We start from the raw sequence: 17,258 nt of genomic DNA on the forward strand, positions 1-17,258 counted from the left end.
CGGGGCCTCCCGCCGGGACACGCCCACCGGACACGCCCCTCCGCGCTCTTAAAGGGGCCGCGCCCCGCCGTGTGAGGGGGGTTTTACACCCCTCAGGGCCCGGGTGGGACGCCGGGCTGTGTGCCCAGCATGGAAAAATATGAGGTGCTGCCCCCAGGCTCAAGTTCTACCCGGCGATAAGCGGGCGGGTGCAGCGTTGTGGGGGTGTTGGTGGTGTTGGAGGGCGTCTGTGAGCAGGGCAGGGGCTGTGGGGGTGCTGGAGGGGTTTGTGTGGGGTGCATTCCTCTGAGAGGGGGTCTGTGAGCAGGGCAGGAGCTGTGGGGGTGTCAGTGATGCTGGAGGGGTCTGTGTGGGATGTATGGCCCTGAGGGGGGGTCTGTGAGCAGGGCAGGGGCTGTGGGGGTGTCGGTGGTGCTGGAGGGGTTTGTGTGGGGTACATTCCTCTGAGAGGGGGGTCTGTGAGCAGGGCAGGGGCTGTGGGGGTGCTGAGGGGTCTTTGTGGGGTACATTCCTCTGAGAGGGGGGGTCTGTGAGCAGGGCAGGGGCTGTGGGGGTGTCAGTGGTGCTGGAGGTGTTTGTGTGGGGTACATTTCCCTGAGAGGGGAGGTCTGTGAGCAGGGCAGGGGCTGTGGGGGTGTTGGTGGTGCTGGCAGGGTCTGTGTGGGGTATATGGCCCTGAGGGGAGGTCTGTGAGCAGGGCAGGAGCTGTGGGTGCCCTGGGGGACATGGTGTGAGTGGCTCTGAGTGGGTTCAGTGATGCTGGTGGGGTTTATGAGGGGAATGGTGTGGAAACCCATGGAGCAGCACAGACCACAGGATTGAGTGGGGTTGTGTGGTCCTGGACGGGGTGTGGGTGCTCTGGGGGTGTTTTCAGCATGGGGAATGCCCTGAAGAGGAGGGAAGGGAAGGTCTGTGTTCCTCTCAGGAGCTGGGGGTGTCCCCAGTCCTGCCATGGGGAGCTGGAGGTGTTTTCTGCATGGAAGGGTTTTTTTGCCTTTGTTGTGCCCTAGCTGAGCAGGTGCTCTGGGTGTGTGCTGTGCCCTGCAGGTGCTGGAGCAGCTCCAGCCCGGGGCACTGGGCACGATGCTGGTGGCTCAGCTGAAAACACCCCAGGGTGCCCAGAAGAAATACGCAATAAAGCAGGTGAGATGGTGGTTGCTATGAAAACAAAAGTTTGGCATGTTTGCTGTCTCCAGGGGCACCAGGATAGTAGCTTGAGACCCATGCTGGGCAGCTCAGCTGCTGGGTAAGAGTGGGCTTGTTTGTTATAGTGCTGACTTTTGGGAAAATGGGAGATTTTGATCAGTTTAGTGGAATGTTGAGGCTCAAAGTGGGGAAAGGGCAGCAGCCTAGTGAGGTTCCCCACAGTGCTCTCACCTCAGCTCACTGCTGCCCTGACAGTGCAGAAACACTGTCTGCCACACACGTATTTTCAGCTGTTTCACCCATGACACCAAAACTGCCCCAAACATTAGAGATTTGACCTATCATTGAAAATCCATGTTATTTGCAGTCCAGTCACCTTGGTAAGAGTGTTCTGGCTCAAAATTCCCTGGTGTTTCTGTTGCAGTCTCAGTCCTGTCTTTTGTTTGGTGCAGGTTGAATGCATTGACCAACACCAAGCAAATGTGGCCTTGAAGGAGGTATTGTGCAGTCTTTTCTTTATTACTTCACTTACAAAGACCAAAGTCTTGATAGAAGCAAGTCTTTTATCTGCAGGGATTAGCTGAGTAAATAAGTAAATCAGGTAGGACTATTTGTAGGGTGTGCTCTCTGCCCTCTGCTTGGGCTCAGGCCAGGGTTTATATGAATTGTTGTTATTTATGGATATGTAAATTCAAATGGACAGCTCTTCTCAGAGGATAGTTCTTTCTCAGAATTTTTATTTGTTTTGGGAAGCCAAAGGACAAAACTCATCCTTTTGGCCTTTAAGCTGAAGAAGAACCTTGCTCTGTTTGTAATTATTAATAACTCAATGTCTAGATAATATATTTCATGATATGCTCTTTTTTTAGAGTTGGACATTTTTAATGTGAATTATTTTGTCCCTTTTTGTACTCTTTTTTTTTTCTGGTGCAAACTTTGTTGTAATGCCTTGATCAAGTAGCATCAGAAATACTCTTAAAAGACCAAAAATGGTTTCAATAAAATAGTGGAATAGCACATGATGGATGAGTCTCCCAATGCCCAGTATGCACAGCATCTGGAGTTGGAAAAGAAAGTGAATAAATGTTTGTACAGATATCTTATCCTGGTCAGAGAGGTGACCTCTTTCTCTACCAAATATGGCATTACCAGTAAAACTTGATCCAATTTTTCTGTTGAAATAAATATTGAACTACATCTACTAAAATAAATGCAGTTGTGCCATTTGTGAACCTGGCTCTTTTTAGCTTTTTCTTTTGTGCCTGCACAGCCACAAACACAACTATAGGAGAGTAACCTAAATTCTTTTTATCTTCCACATAATCAGCAAATGTGCTGAAGTGGTTAGGATTTGTTAGAGCCCTGCACAGAAACCACCTTTGAGGAGATAAAAATCTCTCGTGCCATTATATTTGCTGAGTTCAAGCTTGCATGGAGGTTACAGGAAACAATGGCTGCACTTGAAAAATCATCCTGACTTATTCTAAGAAATGTTTTCAGGTCAGGATGTTAGGAACTGAAGGAGTTGGTTCACACATCATCTTCCTGTGGATCAGTTTATATCTTTGAATCTCACAAAGCTGTTGCAGAACTGGGTGAAATATTTTCCTTCTTTCCTCATTTGTGTATCCAAATATTTAACAGAGCTGGCACTTTGGAAGAGTTTGATCAGAAATGTGACATGAACAAGTGAGGAACTGGCTTTGTGTGTTATTTAAGGTCCTGTTAAAGGGAATGACTGTGTAGCTATAGAAAGCTATTTTATCTTCTTCTGTGCAGGCAATGGATTTGCTAAAACTCAGCCATTCTAATATCTGTGCTTACAAGGAATTGTTTCTGACTTGGAGTAATGAGGTGAGAATGGAACAGGAATAGTTAAACTGGAATGTGTGGTTTATGTTCCAGGCACACGAGCCTATTCACAGATTTAAATTTGGGGTCATTGGGGTGGGATGCTAAAAAATAAGGGTTTTTTTAATTTGAAACAATCCTGATTTTTTTTTTTTTCCCTGAATGCACACACTAAAAACTGTGAATATGCATGGATTGGAGTCCATCACATGGCAGACTCCCAGATTCTGATGGGAATTAGTGTGCAATTCTGATTTTCATGCCTGCATGAAACTCCTTCTATGGGGACCATAAGAAGCTGAAAGCCCTGACTTACTTATTGGCACATTTTCTTCAGTGCTTGGACAGAACCTTTGATTATTTTATAGCTGTATAATTGATTTGAATCATCCTATACAGCTTCAGATAAGATGCTTGATAGTGGTGGTTTGTTTTATTTGCTAAAACAATGAGCATGCTGTATTTTTAATGAAAGAAATTAAGTCTTGTCTCTTCTATGAGAAAATAATAATCTCAGAAGCCTTTTGTACTGTGAACATCACACCCACCAGTTTGGTTTTGTCTCTGTTACCTGCAAACAATTCAGCAATTTTGGTGCAATGTTTTATTGCAGGTCTCATCTCTGTTCCTCTGCCTGGTCATGCAGCACTCAGGCCAAGGAGATCTTGCAGCTCTAATCAAGGAAAAGAGGCAGAAGTCAGAAAAGATAACAGACATGGTAAAAAGTACAGAGGAGACACCTGTTTGAGAGACTTGTTGTTTTTATGGTATTACTTCTTTCTAAAAATCCTCCCTAAAGCCTTCAAAGCAAAGGAGGGTGGTTTTTGAAGCTCGCTTCTGAAAGATATTTGAATGTTACTCTGTTTATGTTACATTTTCGTGTCTATTTCCCTCCACAGGTGATTCAGAAGTTCCTGGGACAGATGGTGGATGCTTTGTTTTACATACACAAGCAAAATATTTGGCACAGGTGAGCAGAAATCTCATTTTCTTTGTCTGTCAGGCTCTTGTTCTTTGCAGTGTTGGTTCAGCAGTGCTCTGAGGCAGGGAATTTTGCTCTTCCAAAAGGAGAAGCAGGATGTAGAAGTTCCAGACTTTAGAATAGTTTTTTTTTTTACTTCTAAATTTACCTATTTCCTGAGTATTGTCTGGAATACTTGTTTGGTTGAGGTATTATCTCTTGGTGTTTTGGTTTTTTTTTAAATATTTAAAAAATTGTTAATCTCTGTAAATGCTCACGTTTTTGGTGGTTGTGATGGACGAAGTTTGTGTATCTGAATAAAAGACAACCCTTGCATTCCATGCTCAGATCAATTTGTATCCCAAGTACAAATTTTAAAGCATTTAGAGAGGAAAATAATTGTATTTTGGTTGATTATCACTTGTATATTTAAAAAAATGAAAACCAACAGAACACAAAAAAAAAAATATCCAAATCAGTTCTCCCACCACCACCCCAAAAAAAACCAAACCAAATTTTGAGGGCTAAAGATGCAGCCAATTTGTAATTATATGTCATTAGATTAATTTCACAGGCTGACAGAAAATATTTGTGTTGCAGAAATCTCAAGCCATCAAACATCCTTGTGACTGGTGAACTATCCTTCATGCTGAGTGACTTCAGTACTGAAACACTTATGAAAGATGAGTTGAAATGGAAAATCAGAGTGGAAGAAGGTAGATATTTGTTTTGCTATTTTTTCTTTCCTACTGTATTTTTAAAAGGTTTCAGTTGTGGTGGATATTTTTATTCCTTAGAGAAAAATTAGGAAAGAGAAGAAAGTTATCTTCCCTCTCCTTTCTCTGTATTAAACTATTTGTCTTCTAAATAGGATTTTCATAGGCAGTTGTCTGTCTGCAGCTTTAATTGTGTTCACAAGTGAAAAATGTAGATATGTGTGAGTTTCTGCAATCAATACAGTTGGAATCCCTTTCAGCTTTGTCCTCAGGAACATCTTAGGAAAATGTTCATTAGTTACAGTGTGTTTTGTAGTTTTTGGAAGCTCAATATCAGCAATGTCACCATATGATTCCTGTTTCTACAGAAAGCAAGTCTTGGATGGCTCCAGAAACATTTGGACTTTCTTTCACTGAGAAATCTGACATCTGGTCCCTGGGCTGTGTCCTCCTTGATATGATGAGCTGCTTTGTTCTGAATGTGTGTAAAAGTGATTTATTGGGGTTTTTTTTATCCTGGGCTCATCAGGATATCTGTGTGTGAGAGCTCTCTGACACTGTGCTCTTCCCAGGTAGAAGAGATAAATTCCTTACTGCAGGATATCCGAGGGGACAGCAGCTGCCTGGAAGGAGTCCTGACCCTGATGCAGAATGGAGAAAGCAGCTATTTGCCTTTCTTTCCACTTTTAGTGATGATGCTCCAGATTGAGCCCAGCATGAGACCCACAGCAAGGTGAGTTCTGGCTGCCTTCCCTTGATTTATTTTGTCCTAATCCACTCCTATCTCCACAAATTGGGAACGTTCACTGCTGTTGGAAAGGAACATTATATTAATTATATTGCTATATATATTAATAATAATAATGTTAATATTGCTTATCGTCCTGCCTCAACAAACTGAGTTATTAAAGACTTGATGTTCCTTCAGAGTGGACACTGAGATGCACAGGTGTCCCTTTTTGCAGTTAGATCATAAATTCATGTTATACACAATTTTATGAGCCTGAACTTGACACCTAAGCATGGCTCGTGCAACATGAGCTCTTTCTTGAGCTGTTTGGAAGTAAATTGTTTAAGTTCTGTCAAAAAGAATATAGTCTAGAAGAAATATTAGATTTTTTTATATCAAAATGAAACAATGCCTGTAGATTTTTTTCTTTTCTAATTTACCAGTTCTAACTCACTGGTGCTGCTTTTGTCTCTCAAAATTCCAGGGATCTGGTCACTGTTCCATTTGTTGGGAAATGTCTGACTTTTGCTGGTGACACCTCAATAAAATTAAAGAAGTCTTTGCTTCCCACAATAACAGATGAGCTCTTTCAGGGAGGAGTTGAAAGTGTTCTAGGTAATAAGGAGAATAAGATTAATGCAAAGGTGATTTTCACAGGAAATAAACACTTCCAGTCAGGATGTGTTCTACTTGGAAATAAATTCTTGGCCACTCATTTTACCTGAAATAAAATGGGATACTCTTTGGAGCAAGGATTGCTATGCAACTCTTACTGTAAATTCCTAAGGTTCTCAGCCATTCCTACTGCAAAAGTTAAACAGGGTCAGAGGTCATTCCTCAGAAAATTTGGGAGCTCCAATTATTTTGTTTGCATTGTGACATGTTTGCTGATTCATGCCACAAGGGATCTGCTCCATTATTTTCCTTCTAAGTAAGGAAGATGTTATTTTAATCTGAAAAGTCTATTGGAATAAAGCATTTAAAGCTCCTATCCATACTCTGGTTTAATATTCCTACAGGTCCTCAAAAAAAAATATATATAATGCTAAATACATTGTGAATCATAACACATGGTAATATTGAAATGTTTAATGAGTTGGGGAGGAAAATTCTTTTCAGCAATCCCAAATTTCATTATTTTCATTCATATGAATTCACATAACAGAGACAATTTGAGTATTTTGTGTAAGTGTTTGTGTGGAATGCTTGAAAGAATTTCCTTGGTTTCTCAGAATTCATGCAGGCCTTCGGGGATATTGAAGAGGTCCAGGCTAAAGGCATTCAGCATCTTGCCAGCTTTGTAAATGATGAAAATGGTAAGGCACTATTTGATCTATTTATTCATTCTGTTCCTTCCTTATATTTTGAGATAATAGGAGGAGGAAAACATTTCCAATGCCCATAAATGAGAATGAAATTGCTCTCTTCCTGTTTCTCCAGACCAGTAGCTGATGGGATTGTGTTAGTTCTTGTTCTGTACATGCTTTTGTTAACCAGCAGAGGGGCTTTACTGGATCATAACAATGGGCACTGGGGAAAAAAAAAAAAAAAAAAAAAAATTTGAATTGGCAACAAACTGACATTTGAGGAAGGTAATTTCCACAAGCCCTGGCGTGACCTGGGGGTAATTCCTGGGGCTGTAAGCTTGGCAGAGCAAAAGGAAGCTACACATGACTAATTCCTGTGTGTCTGTAAAGCTGTGAGGGTGAAAGCTGTGTATTTTCTCTCAGAAGCTGCACATTTTTCAAAAGAAGCTTTCAGATCAAGGTTCATAATTCAAAGCACTGTGTTAAATCAGTTATAAAATGCTTTGTCCTTTGACAGCATTTTAATGCTGCCATTGGCTTATGATGTTAAAACTCAGGGTTATTCTTAGCTTTAATTGGTAGGAGACATTTCCCACACAGATTAAAACAATTCACTCTGTTTGGTTCTCTTTGATTCAAGAACCTCTCTCAAAGAATTTCTTTTCCCCTACAGCATTCCCCAGTCTGCTAACATGCACAGAAGTGATAACTTTTGCCATGAAGATTCACACAGATTCTCTGGATTTACAAGTTGAAGGCTGCACTTTATTGCTTGAAATTCTTAGTCAAGGTACAAGTAAGACTTCCTCCTTCTGCTGGGTCTTGTAAAGATTTCTGAACCCATTACTTGCTCCATTAACAATTTTAGGGGATGAATTCAAAGAACTAAAGGAAGTTAAGCAGCTTTCTGAATTCTCGTGGCCTTCCTTCAGGACTGGCATCCAGCAATTCTGTGTTAAGAGTTAATTTTAACTGTAGGTGCTGATCTTGTCCAACCAAGTTTGTTTTCATGTTATGTAGAATGTTAATATAGAGCATAAAGGAGATTCTTACTGTTTTGGAGTTTAAATTTTAAACCATAAAAGTGTGTTTGGGTCTCTTGTGTGGCCCCTGCTGTCATTTTCATGGCAATTTACCCCAAAATCACCTGATGATACGAGCTTAAAAATACTAAGAATTGAGTTTCAGGAAATAAAAGTTTAAAGTAACTTCTGCTTATTTTATGTGACGAAATGCTGCCAATTGAATGTTTTGCTATGCTGATTGCAGGGCAGGGGGGTTCAGCTTTCATTCAAAACCACTGAAATGTTTGTTCTATTCCAATGTTTTTGGTGACAGCTCTGGAACAGGGGGTGATGATGCCCCTGGATGAGAGTGTGGCCAGCTGCCTGTTACACACAGTGAGGAAACATTCTGAAAATGAAGAGTTCCTTTCAATGCTCTGCACATTATTGATGATGGTTTCAGCCAGTGGTGGGTCACCTTGCTCATTCTTTGGGGAACCTTAATTTAGTTTTACTTTTTGAAACAAATCCAAGATACATGCAGAACTTGTGATTTCACTAAGAGATGTGGATGTCTGTGGGTCATTATTAATTTAATAGTGGTAATATTGGTAAGATTGACCAGATAGTGATAACACCTCTGAAAGTTTAAGATACAATGCTGAGGTTTCAGGGATTTACAGGACCACTATAATAGATAGAATTCTGTATTCCTCTAGGTTTGGAAACAAGTACAAGCTCTGCAAATAGTAGTGCTTGGGAAAATGAGGGCATAGAACCTGAATTCTATTTTGGACTCTGCCATGATGAATTGAAACCATTCTCCCTAACTTCTCTACTTTGTTTTCTTTTCTTCTGAACTTGTAATTGCTAAATATTTATAATATTTTTAGTTGTTTTCAGTGTCAGTTCAACAGTCATCAAAGATTGTTTTTAGAAATAGTTACATGTAGGATTTAGTAGTGAGGGGGAAATCTTAATAAAAATCTTTACAAAGAGTCATGTCTAAGACCAAATTATTTTTTATCCAGCGTTTCCTAATTCTGAAGCTTAGTTTGAATCGTTAAAATGGAAACAGGTGAAAAATTGTAATTGACACCCTCTCGGTTCCTTTCCTGCTCTCTGAATTCCAAGTCTGTGAGGAAAAAGGATGGCCAGGCATGCATTTGAAAGGATCAGATATGTTAAGTGCATCTAGTTAAAGAATTCGGTCTGTTCTCTTGCTTCCTTTTGTCCAGCTAATGGGCTCATGTTACCGGTCTGTTATCTCAGTTTAAACACCTTAGTGCTGCCCCTTTCGAGGTCACTGAGTGGGACAAAATTCTATAGAATTTCTGTGGTTTTCAGAAGTAGCTGCGGAGAACCTAAGGAAAGTTGGAATCATTACAGACCTTCTGTCAATTTTAAGACGTTTTCTTCATAATGACAAGATCTGCTTCTCTTGCTGTGCCGTTCTCTGGAGCTTGGCTGTGAGTGGTGAGTAGAACACAGCGAGTATTGTGCCTGCACTCATGTGACCGAAGGGCAGCAGGTATTGAGCCTAATTGAGTTCAGACATTCCTGTCGCTGGGATTGGATTTTCTCCCATTCTTGTTCCAGGGAGAGGGAATGAGATGGTCTTTAAAATTCCTTCCAACCCAAACCTGAATCTGTGATTCTGGAGAGTTGTTTGCACAGTACTGGTACCATTACTTTGTGATCCAGAGTTAAACTAGATAAAACCAAAAATTAACCCGGAGTTTTTTAGCAACCCTTTATGTGATAAGGTGTCAAATTTGAGCTGTTCAGGCCAAGATGTGATTTGATTTCATATTTCCTGATTTGTTTCTGTGACGTGTTCTTGTAGAGGTGTGTGATGTTCTGCTCATCATGCAAGGCTGGAAGCACAGATTGTGCACAGTTTCACCTGGTGTGCTTTATTCCCTCTGTGCAGTAAATTACCTGGTGGATTTATGGGACAGCTGAATTTCCATCCTGCAGCCCAGATCCTGTCAAAACTGTGGTTATTTTTGGAGGCTTCTTGCTGTGATCCCTATGCATAATTTAAATAACAGAGAACACTAGTTCCTGAAGAAGTTCAGCTTTCTCCAATAAACAGAATTATTTATTAGTCCTGTAACACTTGCTTTGGTTCTGTACATTTTTGATTCCTTCCCTCTGCTGCCCTCCAGACTAAAACAATGTTGCATTACTCCAATGCCAGCACTCATTAAGGTTTTGCTGATATAATTTGACATACAATGATATCATTACTTCATTAGATAACTCTGCCTGGTGCATTTCCTTTCTGTTAAGGTCATTCAGAGAATAATGCAGACCAAGCAGTGCTTGAAAGTGCTCTCCCTGTCACCTCAGCAGTGCTTCAGAAACACCTCCAGAATGGAGTCGTTGCAGAGTCTGCCTGCTCAGCTCTGTGGGCACTGGCACTCCAAGGTGTGTGATCCCAGTCCCCCTGTTGTCCCTTGGCATGGAAAAGGCTGGGATGTGATCCTGCAACCCAGGCTGCTGGGCTGAGGAGGCTCTGCAGATGGCAGCAGAGTTAGGAACTTGCATCCTCTCCTGGTCACTCTTCCCTCTGTGGCTCCCCAGTGAAGCCATTTTTGATGAACTGTAGAAATTAAATCACCAGATACTGCTAATGAGGAGCCCACTGGTGGGCAGCTAATTTGCTTGGTTGATTTGGAACAGTATTTCATGTTAAAAAAGAAATAATATTTCATTATCATTTGCACTAAGGAACCCATCCTTGCAGTACTATCTGTCTTATTTCTTCCTCATGCAACACTATTGTCACATTTACCTACTACCTGCCCCTGTGCCATTGTTCCACTGGGAGAAGCTGAGCAAAACACCCTCAGCAATCACATTTCTATTCCCCATCAGTAGAATAAGTTGAATATTCACGACTCTATTCTTTTAGCCTTAAGGATACTAAAATTTTGGGCTTGTCTGTGTTTTGTTTATTTTCTTTAAAGGTTGCTTAACTGACAGTGACTATGAGCCCACAGCAGCACTTTTGCTGGATGCACTCAGGGTGAACCCAGAAAGAGCAGTGCTGGTGAAGAATGGCTGCCTGGCATTAGCCAGCCTTGTGAGGCTCTCAGGTAACATTTAGCTGTTCTGCTTTTATCAATTACCAATCGGCTCCATCAACATGAAAACAACAATTAAAATAACTTCTGCCTGCATGACAGTGTCAGCTGCATATCTGGTCTTCTACTTGTTCCCATATGTGCTTCAGAATAGTTGTTAGGAAGACTGAAAATAATGGGCACAAGTTCCTGAAAACGTGCCTTGAGCCAGCTGGTGAGGGGATGGGAAGCAGATCCTGCAGTTTGCAGCTACAAAGAGCCCAGCAGTGTTTGTCTTCCTTGCAGAAACTGCAGCGTTGGCAATCCTGCTGGACTCCGAGGGCAGTGGAATAGAGCTGATCAAAGATGAATATTACCTTCATTCCAACGAGCCAGGGGTGGCAGAGGCTCTGTGCCTGCTGATGAACGAGATGGTTCAGTATGGTGAGATGGCCGCTGCTGTCACTTCTTGAGTCTCCTTTCTCCCAGCCCCCAAATCAGTAAAACCACAACAGCAGCTCTCAGGGACGTGTTAGCTGCTCTCAGGAAACACTTACTTTGTGTCTGAGAAAGTTCCAGTTTATCCTCTGAGAATTCACTCTACTTGTTCCAAACAAATACCACTCTGATGGTAAAACATTTTTAACTTCATCTTGCCTCCTCCTTGTGTAGCTCTGCCCTCTCCCCTTTAGCCTGCTCCTTTAGCTCCTGCTCCACTGGCACTTGTGCTATAACCATGAATTTTCTTGTTCATTGGCACTGCAGATGAGGTTATGCTGTATATGAGGTCCCAGAAAATGCAAAAGCTGCTGTCTGAAATAAAACTCCAGTTTCCATTTAGCACGGTATGGAGAAGTCTCTGTGATAATAAAGTATATTAGTATATTATTTCTGGTGAGGGATTTGATCATAGTGCAGAAATTTAGAGAACTAGCAGCATGTGGGGTGAAGAGTGAGTTTGTAAGGATAGTTCTAATTATTGAGAACAAGTGGTTAAAAGTTGTTTTTCTTGTTAATGCTGAAATTAAAAAAAAATATATTCTGGTCTCTTGCAACATTACAATAACTTACTACAGTCTTCATGCTAAGCCAGGATAAAGTTTGCAGCAATAAAGCCATAAGTACATTACACCCAAATTATTTTTGGTTTGGAAGTAGCATTGTTAGCACATTTTAAAAAGCCCTACAAAATCTGACAGCTTGTGGGAAGATTTAACTTAAATTTCACCAAGTAGTCACACTGAAAAAAACAGCAAAGTTATCAGAGCTATTTAATGTGTTACACTAATATTTCTTTTGCAATGGCTTGCTGGCAAGAAACCAATAATTAGGTTTGTTCATCAAGCCAATAGAACTGGTCAGTCTTAATTTTGCTGAATTTAGTTATGTATTTACAGAATTGTTTTCAAAGACAGTCGCCTGCAGGCATTGTCTGAACCCGTTCAATGAACACTGCAGCCACAAGGTAGCTCAGAAAAAAATAACCACAGAAAGAGAGAAAGCTCCCTCTCCTGTTGTAACAACAGCCACTTCAAACACCTATGTTGGACACATTGTTTTTATTAATAAATGAATACAAAAATAAGTGGAGCAACAAGGTAATCTTTTGTTTGACAAATCTCACATTTCCCTTCAGGAGATTCAGACCCTGGTGAATGCAACACTTTTGAAACTGAGGAAGGAAAAACGCTTTGTCTGAGAACAAGACTTGGCCACTGCTGGATACAAAAGCCTGGATTCTTCATTAGAGAATTCTTCTCACCAGAATTAAAGAATATTGGGCTAGTAGTAATATGCAAACAGGTATTTATTGATGGTTTGGGTACCACAACGGTGTAACTAACAGCGATATTTAAGAATTCACCTTGTAGTAGACCTCACTTTATGGACATCAACATACTTGAAATAAAGATTTTAATCCTCGGAATTTTGACAAAACAACCACAGTTTCTTCCTTCATCTATCATAATTTCATTTCTTTAACTTATTCAGTGTCTATTTCCATTGAAGAAATGTAAGTGATGAAGTTCTTCCCACTGTAGGCATTTGTTACAAAGGTTGTTTGAACACAGTAGCAGGAATCAGGCACAGGGCCCATCCACGGGGATACCAGCAGCATCCCTGAACTTCCAGGTTACTGTACCATTGTCTTTGGATTGATTTTATGAAGTAGCTGCTGCCAATTCTGACTTATCTCTAAATTTGGAATGTGACATCAAACCAGCAAATGCTGCAGAGATGGAAGATTCTACCCTGTGTTTTTAAGTTTTACAATCTTTCTTGTTAGCTTTGTTTTTAACAGCAGCTTCCCATTTCTTTTTCTCCAGGGTGTAAAGTCTCATAGCTGCTTGTGCATCCTGGATCTGAAAGAGAACAGACCAGACAAAGATGTGAGATAATAAGCAGCTCAATCTTCTATCATTTTAATACATCCTTCCAATCAACATTTCACGATCTCTTTTTATATTTAGGCTCTGTGCCTAGTGAAAGGGACAAACTGTGTATTTAGAGTCCAGGGCTCACCACAAGGCTCTGCATTTCTGATTGTTACTTGGAAAGTAGTAAGAGAATTTTGTCATTGACACAGTGTCTATGAGCTCCCCTCCCAGTTTTGCTTCCCCAGTTCATTCCTCTTTTCCATCCTCCTGCCCACTGAAATAAAGGATCTGCTGAGGTTCAGGTGTAGCCTCTCCCACTGTTTGTCCTGCCACAGTGCAGCAGTGCAGAATGCTGCTTTTAGGGTAAACAGATCTTGATCATTACCTTTCCCCCTGGGAATTTTACCAAGAATTCAGAGTTAAGAGTTGACTTGTGCAGAAGTTGTTAATGAAATGAGTGAACAGTAAGCAAGCTTAGATGACAACCTCCCTGCTGCAGCTGTCCAGGCAGAGCTTGCTGAGTTTCAGTGGGATGAAGGCACAGCACTGTGGACAGCACCCAGAGCTGGATGTTCTGAGGGGGTACCTACCGAGCAGTGCTCTGCTGTCTGCACCTGAACATTGAGCAGCTTCTCACACAACAGCTTCAGGGATGGCCTGGAACTCTAGAGACAGAACAGATCATAAACCATGCTGTCCCACAGGACTTGGAATAACACAGATGGGTGTTCTATACAAATGTTATGTTCCTTAAAGAATAATAGCACATCTTAGCCTCTGCTGGTGAAATACCAGGAATAATTAATGAATTAGGAGATTTGTGTGTGCATAGGTAGGAAAGAAGGAACAGGGTCAGGTAAAAGCAAGCACAGGAATGAGCCAGCAGCTCTGGAGTCTGTTAATTGAGCACCTTCCCAGCAGTCTCTTACCTTGACTCTCTGTTTGAAAGGTTTGTATCTCTGTGTGTCCCTGATCTTCTTGTGAGGATGATCAAGAAGTAGAACCTAGAAGAAACCACGTTTTCAGTAAAATGTGTTATTGCATGAAACTTTACAGAGCTGAATGCTGTTGTTTCCTCCCATCCAGTGTAAGAGATGCTTTAAAGCCATGAAAGGACAAGACCCAACTCATCCAGACAGGGGGGAGGTTTCCAGGAGCTCAGGTGTGTTCCTTGATCCAGAATGATGTATCACAAACCTCATTTTCAATGTACCTTTAGGTCATTCTGTAAGGCGTGTCCAACTAAAATCCTTCCCTGCAGGATCTCAGCCACCTCCTTCTGAACAGTTTTAAAGTCTTCACCTAAAAATGCCACACAAGGAAACAGTTTCCATGAGCAATCACAGCATCTTTTCTAGGAAGCAACTGAATCCTTGGGACTGTAGTTTTTGTACAGTACACTGAATCATTGTTTGCTAGAACATAGAGAATTCCATAAAGAGCACAGCATGAAAAGGAAATTATTTTTTTTACACCATATTTCACCAGTTTAATTTCTTCAAAGGTGTTAGTGATCACTGTAGAAAAGCACATCTTCCCACAATTTTTCTTAGCATTAAGTTTAACTCAAATCTCAGCATTTTGTTTTCCCTAATTAGGTCTCAAACTGTTCCAAGCTCAGGCAATGAAGCTTCTGTGAGAACCCAGTGAATTGTCCCTCTCAGGGGAAAGCCCTGGTACCTGTGTTGATATTCTGAGGCCGGATGCCGCTGACAGCTGTCCTGTAGTCTGTCACCTTCTCCGTGGGCTTGACATACTTGTCATAAACACACTTCCCAAACTGGTTAACGATGGACACCCGAGCCAAGATGCTGTCCTCACCCTTGGGGCCCACCCCCACCATCTCACAGTCCATGGCCACGGCCCGGGTCAGCCTGGAAGGCAAAGGGACAGCTTGGGGACACCTCTGCAGGCCCAGCTGCAGCTGACAAGGTTCACACTTTGTGTGAGCTGCAGCAGAGGCAGGGAGATGCCAGCTCACTGTGCAGATCCCTTAGCAGAAGCCAGTCTGCTAGCTGATATCATTATTATTGCTGTTTAATTGAAGGGATGGGACTAGAGTCAGTTTAAAACAATTTATTCTTCAGATAAACATTAGTCTCAGAGGCTGTGAGGTTTGAGAGTAAGCAGTTAGTTATAGCTCAAGAGTAGTTATAAGTTCTTCATTACAAGACAATATATAACTTTCTAACCTAATGGACAGTTGCTACAAAGTTGATTTTGCTTTTCTATTACTTATTTTTACTGCAATGTGTATACTTTATCTAATGGGCTGTTATCACATGTGCACACACATGTTTCTATTATAACCACTAAACTCTTAGCTTACTCTCTACAATTACACTCTTACATGATAAACCCTTCACTATCTTATTAGTACAGTTTTTTACTTACTTAAGGTATACTCTTACAACCAGAGAAACATAAGTTTATGAGTTTATAGAAACGTAAGTTTTTCTGCTTAATATCTGTGTACTTTATTTTTACATCAATCTAAGCTGCTTCTAAGGCTGCAGATCAAACCTTTCAGTGTCTCTGGAAGTTTCTATCTTTCCATTTCTCACACTCTGCTGCCATCCTTCCCCCTGCAGTGTCACTCACCCATCAAAAGCCTTTTCCTTAACCAGCACCTGCTCCACGGACTGGGATTGTTCTGTTTCAAGTCCCAGGTTCCTTCTGGCAATTTTTGCTGCTTCAGGTCCTAGTGCTGCTTCAATATCTTTGGGATCAACATCATCAAACCAGATGTCAGCCCTGGGAAGAACAGATTTAATTACATTTAACAGTCTCAAAGCAATCTGGTGCCTGTTGTACAAAAACTATGTTTACTTTCTAAACCAAGAGATAAATCCTGTGAAATTAAAGTCTGGGACTGGCACCTCTGCAGGTTTCTTGCTGTGTCTGAGGAGCAGGGGCAAAATGGTCCTTATTTCTTTCAGAATTTAGTCTGGAAAAGTACAGCTGTTTGGAATGTACCTCTCTGTGCTCCTCCCAAAATAAATATTCTCATCCAGAACTGCTGCCTGAAATACTCACTCTTTGGGCTGCTGCTCCACGTGTTCCTCAGCTTTCCTCCTCTTATGTTTCAGCTCATCCTTCTCCTTCACAACAATGCCATTTTTCTTTTTTTCTTTGCAGTCTTTCCCGTTGCTTTTAGTGCCATTTAAGTTCCTTTTTGCTGTAACCCCCTTGGATTCTGGCTTGGCCAAAGGAGGACTGGCTTTAGCAGAACCACTGTCCATTTTATTTGTGGATTTGGCCTTTACCACGTTCCCATTCCCATTGACTGCTGGGATGTCTGGGCTTTTGGCTGCTTTGAGTGGCTGCTTCTTTTTGGTGTCTGTTTGACCCGTGGAGATGGGCTTCTTGGAGTTATTTGCCTTTTGCTTCAGCAGCTAAAATGACATTAAAAAAAAAAGATAGATAAAGGAAAAGAGCCTGGAAAAGAGAAGCTTTAGAGTGACTTATCTGTCCTTCCAGTACCTAAAAGGAGCCTCCAAGAAAGGGAGAGAGGAACTATTCACAAGAGCCTGGAGTGACAGGACAAAGGGAATGACTTCAAACTGCCAGAGAGCAGCGTTAGGTGGATATTGGGAAGAAATCCTTCTCAATGAGAGCGGGCAGGCCCTGGCACAGGTGCCCAGAGCAGCTGTGGCTGCCCCTGGATCCCTGGCAGTGCCCAAGGCCAGGCTGGGACAGTGGAATGTGTCCCTTCCATGGGGACAATGTGTCCCATCCATTCAGGCACTGCTGCCAGCATGGCCCCGCTGCCTCCCTGTCCCAGCTCCCCGGGGCTGTCCCCACCGCATGCCCCGGTCCCCCTCACCTCCTGCAGCGCCTTCCAGTTGGAGGAGAACTCCTGCGGGTTGCGGGGGGGACGCACGGCCGCCATGCCGGGGCCTTTCGACGCGCCCGCCGCTTCCCCCGGGGCCTTCTTCTTCTTCCTCCTCCTCTTCTTGCCCTTCCCGCGGGCCGCGCCGCTCGGCCCCGCCGCCGGAGGCTCCGCAGGACTCTGCTTGGCCATGCAGCGTCAGTGGAACCGGGACCAGAACCGGGACCGGGATCGGGGCGCAGCGCGTCCCAACCGGGCCGGC

The 17,258-nt window shown here is 42.3% G+C and overlaps 2 protein-coding genes across 6 annotated transcripts; one reads left to right on the forward strand and one right to left on the reverse strand.

The window, feature by feature from the left end:
• Positions 1–10: 10 nt before the first annotated feature.
• STKLD1 (serine/threonine kinase like domain containing 1) lies at positions 11–12,713 on the forward strand. 5 transcript variants are annotated; one of them, XM_012578268.5, is made up of 19 exons: positions 11–144; positions 1,048–1,143; positions 1,599–1,643; positions 2,926–3,000; positions 3,611–3,715; positions 3,897–3,967; positions 4,559–4,674; positions 5,043–5,155; positions 5,247–5,407; positions 5,889–6,019; positions 6,637–6,720; positions 7,385–7,501; positions 8,050–8,184; positions 9,063–9,191; positions 10,011–10,148; positions 10,691–10,819; positions 11,093–11,230; positions 11,552–11,631; positions 12,423–12,713. In XM_012578268.5, the coding sequence occupies exons 1-19, from the start codon at positions 130–132 to the stop codon at positions 12,483–12,485; spliced, it is 1,941 nt and encodes a 646-aa protein (XP_012433722.5). In that variant the 5' UTR covers positions 11–129; the 3' UTR covers positions 12,486–12,713. The 5 variants fall into 5 exon arrangements, with proteins under 5 accessions (XP_012433722.5, XP_030142216.4, XP_072792787.1 ...); XM_030286356.4 differs by lacking the exon at positions 11,552–11,631; XM_072936686.1 differs by lacking the exons at positions 11,093–11,230; positions 11,552–11,631.
• REXO4 (REX4 homolog, 3'-5' exonuclease) lies at positions 12,329–17,188 on the reverse strand. The gene is made up of 8 exons (XM_002195987.6): positions 16,991–17,188; positions 16,201–16,559; positions 15,766–15,918; positions 14,845–15,038; positions 14,378–14,466; positions 14,094–14,168; positions 13,755–13,829; positions 12,329–13,149 (listed from the first exon to the last, which is right to left on the reverse strand). The coding sequence occupies exons 1-8, from the start codon at positions 17,186–17,188 to the stop codon at positions 13,048–13,050; spliced, it is 1,245 nt and encodes a 414-aa protein (XP_002196023.5). The 3' UTR covers positions 12,329–13,047.
• Between the last annotated feature and the right edge of the window lie 70 nt (positions 17,189–17,258).

Source organism: Taeniopygia guttata, chromosome 17, assembly GCF_048771995.1.
Source record: "Taeniopygia guttata chromosome 17, bTaeGut7.mat, whole genome shotgun sequence".
NCBI lineage: Eukaryota > Metazoa > Chordata > Aves > Passeriformes > Estrildidae > Taeniopygia > Taeniopygia guttata.